We start from the raw sequence: 7,409 nt of genomic DNA, 5'->3' as shown, positions 1-7,409 counted from the left end.
GAAAAAGACAAGAAGATCCTCTGCACTGATATTTAACTAACAAACAGTCTTTTTTATTACTATTATCATTATAGGAAATTGCATTCACCGATTTAATAGTATTGTACCGATCTCTCATCTAATTTACAAAATACATTGACATCCTCTTTTTCATATATAATTTTAAATTATAAACAAGTGCAGATTGTTGTAATGATATAAATTTCAATAGAGGTCAGTGCAATAATATAAACTTTAAGGAAGTTAATGCAATAATATAATGAATGCTAATCTAACAATGATCAACTGCACTTGTATTTCTAGGCATTGAGCCTGATGTCATTGTCTCCCAGGTCTCTAGGAATCCTTGTAGATAGTCTTCGGAGGTCAAGGTTGCCCTTGACCAGCGTTGCTCGATTGTTATTTAATGAGTCGAAATGTGATCGATCAGCTTTAGGTGGGACGACATATTCCTAAAATAAGAATTCTTTTACTTTTCGAATTTCTCAAGTTTCTTTTTTTTTAGGGAAGGAATAACTCTTTTTCATTGTTCCTAGGAATAAGCCATCGATCACTAGATTCTAAAACTCAGAAATCAGAACATAGTCTTCATCACCTCCCTTTCACAACACAATTTCGCCAACAACTCCTCAAGTATTTTCTTCTCTTCCTTTAGACTTCCCGTTTAACTGTATTGTTCTCCCTATTCTTCAAAAATAATCGGGGCGTTAGTAATATTGGGAGTTGAAACTACCCTTAATTACATTAATAAAAATCTTACAATTGATAACAAGCCTTCAAGATAATTAATGTTTAGAAATTTTCCTAATTTCAAGTATCTTCATAAACCATGTTTTCACTTGAGTTCATCATCAAAGAACGGGTCCTCAGGGGCTGGAAATCATGTGTGGTTCGCAGATGAGAGGGGGTTTTCAGCTGCGGGAAAAGGCCTCTACCACGGTTTGTTGGTGGATATGTCAAAGAAAGTTGAGGGAGCGTGCAAAGGTGCAAGACTTCACTAGTATTCCACCTTATAAGCCCCATTTATAGGCACAAAGTTCGTGGTCATTATGATTTGCAAGTCTCTAGGAAGCCTTGTAAATGGTATTCTAAGAGTAGCATTGCTTGATTGTTACTAAATGGAAAGATGAGCCTTAACTGGGATAAGACATTTCTTAACTAAGTCATCTAGTTCGCGCGTAAAATATTCACTTAGTTGGGAGACATTTGAGCCAACTGAGATGTTATTGGACATTCTAGCTTTTTGGGCCGACAAGGAGCCCTACGGCTTGGTGTGTCAAGTTTGATATGCCAATCTTCATGAATTCTGATGAGCAAAAACTGCTTGAAAAGCGTGAACTACTTCGGATCGTCTATGGATTGTCGTTCGAATTGTCTTTCATTAAAACTTTTGAATCTGCTCGAAGCATCTGAATCTGGAAATTGCAATTAATACAAGGGAATGCCACTTGACGATTATGCCTTTTAATTAAGATGATTGTTTGCAATGGAGTCAAGTTTCCCCATACAGTTACTTTCCAACCCCTGAGTCTTTAGTCTAGTTTCCAAAACAGTTTGAATTCTTTCACTTTTTCGAATTTCTCAAGTGTTTTTTTCAGGGTGAAATAACATTTTTCATTGTGCCTAAGAATTAGTACCGATCACTCAAATTCTGAAACTCAAAAGCAAGTCTTCACCTCCCTTGCACTACACAATTTCTCCAACAATTCCCCATGTATTTTCTTCTCTTCCTTTATCATTTTGTGAAACCGTGAACTTGCAATGAAGACAAAGCATATCATTTTGTGAACTATGAAGAATGGAAGAATATTGGTTTGGGATTTAAAACCTATTTTCCCCTTAAACTTTACAGTTGTACAAAATCATTTTTCGTAATCATAGAATGGAGTTGCTATCTTATTCTTTTTTCCAAATAGTGGAAAACTACAGGTACAAAGAATGTGGGAACTGATTTTACATGTAATATGCTTAATGGACAGGAGGCATTCTGTAATATGCTGGAACAGTTGCTGGGAAAAACATTTGTCTTAATCCTTCAGCCTTGATAATGGGGAAAAGGATACAAGCTGCACCCTGGAATATCAAGAAAAAAATTGATTCAAGTCAAACTCTATTGCAGCATTAACAAATAGTTAACCACAAATGATTGGCAGTGATGTCTGAGATATTCTATATGTTTAAGCAAAAAAGGAATTGGGAATCACTCACTGAAATCAACCTAGCTCCAATCCATATTCGTTTCGGAGAAGGAAATGGTTTCAGAAGTCGGCCAACGCCATATATAGCCACCGCGAAGAAATGGAGAACCACGCTCAATGGACGAGGATTTAGTCCAGAGAGGAGAGATGCTAGTCCCTCTGAGAAAACTCTTCCAAGGCTCAAATAATCAAGGAATGCCTGTTGCAATTCCTTCATAGCAGGGTCAGGAGATACACGAAACACCTTGGGCAATGCTGTAGCTAATGTGTTTATCGTAGATGCCATAGGCTGCAAATAGAATCAGCCAATGTACTAATAAGTTTTCTCTTTTTGTTTCCTCTAATTTGGTTAAGCATTGAAGTTACTATCAACCAATCCTTCATCCCAAAAGTTTAAAATATTTCAAACTTAAATTTAAGTATTCTTAAAAGTTAAAACCATTTTCGCGTGCATTGCACAGGCTAAAATACTAGTTATGTTTCTATCTTACTTGCCTTGCGGAGAGTGTAGAATGATTCAAGATATTTGCAAATAGCAGAAGCATTGTGCAAATCATGCAGAGGTCTAAGTAGATTCCTCAACACAACAATATCAGCCAAAGCCACGGTCATTCCTCCTCCGGTTAAAGGGTGACGCATATTGAACGCGTCTCCGATCAAAAGGGCACCAGGTGTGGGATGAGGTGAGGCAGGCATGAATCTACTGGGCATGGTTCTCATATTTCCTTTATCAATTGCTGCTATAAAAGAAGTATGCAACTCAGGAGGAACCTGAAAGATACAATTTCCACAATTAACATACGAAATATGAATTGGTACCTTTGAAATCTAGCTTAAATTTGTATAATTTTGCATTATTTGTAAAATCTTAAGGTATGCTCCGATACCCCTTTTCGTACTTTGAGGTAAAAAGTAAGCGGAGCTCAATTGGTTGATTGAATTGAATGTGATGTCATATTAACTTAACTGTTATCCAAACACATTCTTAATAGAAATGAAGCAAAGGAAAGTATGTTATTGTTACCTGGGAAGCTACCACAGTTTTCAAATAAAGGGCCATTTCACCATTACCAATGGAAGGTAACTTTTGGCCATGCAATTCAACAAAACAGCGAACCTCAGTGCTACTAATGGGATAACTTAAAATTGTTGAAGGATCACCAAAGATAATGTGTCCATGATTTGCATATGGAAGATTACAGTTCTCCAAGACTAGTGCAACAAAATGAGAGGGCACTTCAACCTGCAAATTTTGTTTAATGATGGTTAATCTGTAATATGAAAACTCATGATTTAGCTACAATTTTAAGATCATTTGTTTATTTCTCTTAGTGGATTCATGCATAACATTGTTTTAGAGTTCCATGTCTTTAATGTAGATGCATATCATGCACTCTTTCACCTGCTCTGCCTCTATACACTAGTATAAATAGAGAAGCTTTGTAAGTTGTAAAAAAATGTCAGAAAAATAAAAGGTACAGATTAGAAAATAGATTCTTTTTTTTTAATTTTCTACTATAGATACTACATTTTCGTGTCCCAACAATATCACAGCTCCAACATTAAAGACAACAGCAAAAGGAGGAATAGAAGGAGAATGTGAGGAAAAAGCCAAAGCTGCATGTGAAAATTGAAAACTGGATTTCAAGAATCAACAAAGGTGATTGTGATCCAGTTTTAGTCCTTGTGGAGTGAAACATTTTACCAATATTCCAAGTTAAAAACTTTTGAAGTTACACTATCTCTTTAATATTAAATATGAGGGTAAACATGAATAAAAAAGTAATCAATGCTTCATAGAATCGTACAGTGACTTATATTTTGAAGGAAAAAAAAACTGAGAAAATGTGACTTATAATATGAGACAGAAGGAGTAACATTGAATATTGTCAATATAAGGAGTCTAGCATCCTTACCTTAGGGGTGCAAAGAGAGCGCCTCAAGTTGGAAAAACAACCATCACACACTATGGTGAGGGGAGCCTTTGCTATGAGTTCTTGTCCACTCTTGGTTTTGTAGTGCACCCCTTTTATGGTTCCTTTTTCTTCAACTAGAGATGTAACAGTTCCTTGTTCCAATTTTACACTGTAAAAAAGTGAAGTGTAAGGCAACATAACTTGAGTTCAAACATCAAACTTCCCATAACAACTAAGATATCAAACAATTCCTCTTAATCAAAATGTAAAAACGGTAAAGATGTGTACTTTGGTAGAGATAAAGCCTTTTTTCTCATTCTCTGTATGAAACGACCATTGTGAAAGCTTTTCCCAGAAACATGAGAATCAAATTTTTCCAAAGGATAAGATAACTTGGCAACTTTCCCATCCTTATAAAAGGCATATCCAAAGATTTGCTGAGCATCAATTTCATCCAAACAATCTGCCACAATTCAAAACATCCAGAACCAGAGTTTGATCAGAAACTCATCTATCAATTCTTCATGCTTCAATTTTCACTTATTCATTCATCTTTCAAATCATACTAAGTTTAATTTTTCATATTGTGATAGGTTTCTTGCTTACCCTCCAGACCCAACTCAATTAACTTGAGATAGCCCCCAGGTATTAGTACTTCACCAACAATCCTGTCAGGTTCATTCAAGTCCCTTTCAATCACATGCACTCGCCGTCCATCCTGTAAAAAAGACGGCACAAAGCAAGATCACTGATTTTAGTAGATAAGCTCCAATAAGTGCTATTTAATTAGTCCGCATCCAAACCGGCTCTATGTCTACACAACCACTACAGCACTATACCACCATAAAATTGGCAGGGTGCTTATAAGTCATAACTACAAAATTGAATCTAGATAATTAACTAATGACATTAGTACTTTCTCATGATCCTTTTCCTGTTCATTGAGTCTATAAGAGTGAATCATGGAAAGGAAGAAATATAAAAAAAAATTCTCAGATTTTTAGGCTTATTGCTGGAAAATGGAAAGGAAAAGAAGATATGAGCATTACATATGTAGAAGTTCTTGGCAGATCTAATTTTTTTTTGTTTTGAAGATTTTAACACAAGCAAAACTGAATAAATTCTTGGCAGAAAACAACAACACGAAAGCCTTATACCTTTCCAAGTGTGTAAGCAAGGGCTGCGCCAGCAACTCCAGCACCAACAATGATGATGTCAGTACTTCCTTCACCATTTTGTGGGCATATTCCATTTTCTGATGTTGTCTTTGCACACCCATTACTACTCTTTACATGCATTGAACTTGGATTTGTGGCCTTCCTCTTCTCTGCAAATTGGTACAGACCAAACACTAAGGCCAAACTACAAGCCAGTATCCCTCCTGGAATAAATTCATAATCCATCTCCAAGAGTGGTGAAATTAATGGTGATAAATTATGAGTGACTTTTGATCTGTTACTTCTGCTACTATAAGGAAAGGTTTCTTTTTCTTTTTATAATGTCAAAGGATAGATGGCAATATATTATTCTGAAGGTTCTTTATCTGCACTTCTAAAATTTTACATTATATTTTTCCTTTTGAATAAGGAAAATATGATTCACTTCACCTATCACTGATATACATTTTATCATTTTCCTACTCACGTTCTTGAAGTTGGATGCAATTGTGGGACTGGGAAAGAAAACTAGTATTTCCATTTATTCACATTGCAAAGTTTTTTTTTTTTTTTTTTTTTTTGAAAGAATTCACATTGCAAAGTTGGACAAATATTAGTGACAGTTGACTTTTTTTTAACACTCTCACATTCATTAATGAAATTCATGTGAGTTTTATTAAATGGTAAGGAAGACTCATATTTTTAGTAGATCCCACATGAATTTAATCGATCAAAAAGAGAATATTAGGAAAAGAATGTTAATCTTCGGTCCTATTTATACGGAAAAAAACTAATTCACATAATTTTAAAATTTCTAGTTAGAGTAGTTAGCTGCATTAAATTTGTTTTAAATTAATGTTGAACTTCCAAATTCGCCACAAATGCACTTTTCTTCATTTTTATTTTTATTTTTATACATCATTAGTGGTTACTAGTTAGCATAGTGAAAAGATAAAGAAAGATCAATTAAATAAATATATTCTTAAAAAGTAATTTATGCACCACAAACTCAAAGTTGGTTCTAATAAAAATGATCTAAGTAAACCTCTTATTTGATTTTATAAATAGGTCTGGAGGTGGTAAATTAGTGTTGCTGGCATTATTGTTGGAGAAAAAAATCGATTGACAGACTACACAGTACAACCTATTTTGCTTTCTAAAACTGTTCTAAAGTGTAGCCATAAACACAAAAAATTATTCCTAAATTTTACGCAACAATTTTTTATGGTTTCATATTCCAGCGTTACCTATTCTCATTGACAACCGTTTTTCGCACTCTGTGGCAACATTGTGAAAAATGTATGGAATAGACAGCAATTACTATGTAATAACCGATCCCTATTATAAAATGAGGAACACTAAGTGTTGTGAAAAATTGTGTTACCTTAAATGAACTCTTTATGGCAACATGTACGAACTAATTTATGAAACATTTTAGGCGACACTTTTCACTTGTTGCATAAACTAGCATTACAAAAAGTATAAAATGGTGTAGTAACATTTTCCGTTTCAATATAAGTGTCTGTTAGAACAATATTATTTTTGTCATAATAATTGTTCACTTAGAATTCCAAAGTTGCATTAATTGACTTTCATCCATATAATACTCCTATGAGAACAATAAATGAGGAGAAATAAAAATACACTTTAAGGGAAAAAGTACAAAAATAAATAATAGTATATAAATAATACTCCCTCCGTTCCAAAACTATTGTAGTTTTAGTTTTTTCACAAAGTTTAAGAGTTCATTAATTGATGTTATAATTTGACTGAAACACCCTTATTTAATATGAGTTATAAGAAAGAGAGAGAATGAAAATCATTGGTCAACTAATTGGTGAGAATTGTGATTGGTGAAAATAAGAGGTGGTGCTTGAGAGATACACTATTAAATGAGGGCATGAATGGAAGAGAATGAGATAAAGTGCTTTGGATATGTAAAACAACAATGGTTTTGAAACAAAATAAAAAAGCTAAAACTACAATAGTTTTGGAACGGAGGGAGTAGTATATTATTAAAAGTTAAGAATATTAATTGCATTTCTTAATGTATGTGTTTCTGTTAGAAGTCACACATTGGCTAGAGATAGAGCATAGATAGCCTTTATAAGGGGTAGTGCAAACCTCAACTCTTGAGC

At 34.1% G+C, this 7,409-nt stretch overlaps 1 protein-coding gene across 1 annotated transcript; it reads right to left on the bottom strand.

The window, feature by feature from the left end:
• Nucleotides 1–1,428: 1,428 nt before the first annotated feature.
• On the bottom strand, nt 1,429–5,697 carry LOC130714787 (squalene monooxygenase SE1-like). The gene is made up of 8 exons (XM_057564735.1): nt 5,272–5,697; nt 4,721–4,832; nt 4,403–4,577; nt 4,115–4,283; nt 3,223–3,441; nt 2,694–2,969; nt 2,209–2,487; nt 1,429–2,073 (listed from the first exon to the last, which is right to left on the bottom strand). The coding sequence occupies exons 1-8, from the start codon at nt 5,515–5,517 to the stop codon at nt 1,969–1,971; spliced, it is 1,581 nt and encodes a 526-aa protein (XP_057420718.1). The 5' UTR covers nt 5,518–5,697; the 3' UTR covers nt 1,429–1,968.
• Between the last annotated feature and the right edge of the window lie 1,712 nt (nt 5,698–7,409).

This window comes from Lotus japonicus, chromosome 4 (assembly GCF_012489685.1).
Source record: "Lotus japonicus ecotype B-129 chromosome 4, LjGifu_v1.2".
Lineage (NCBI taxonomy): Eukaryota > Viridiplantae > Streptophyta > Magnoliopsida > Fabales > Fabaceae > Lotus > Lotus japonicus.
Note: the sequence above shows the minus strand (reverse complement) of the source record. Positions and strands in the feature narration are given on the sequence as shown.

What these genes read in the sequence shown, in the direction of transcription:
- LOC130714787 (XM_057564735.1), bottom strand. Translation starts at nt 5,517, where the DNA reads ATGGATTATGAATTTATTCCAGGAGGGATACTGGCTTGTAGTTTGGCC. An exon ending in GCTCTCTTTGCACCCCTAAG is followed by an intron (nt 3,442 to 4,114) that starts GTAAGGATGCTA and finishes CAAAATTTGCAG; the next exon opens with GTTGAAGTGCCCTCTCATTT. An exon ending in CATTCTACACTCTCCGCAAG is followed by an intron (nt 2,488 to 2,693) that starts GCAAGTAAGATA and finishes TTCTATTTGCAG; the next exon opens with CCTATGGCATCTACGATAAA.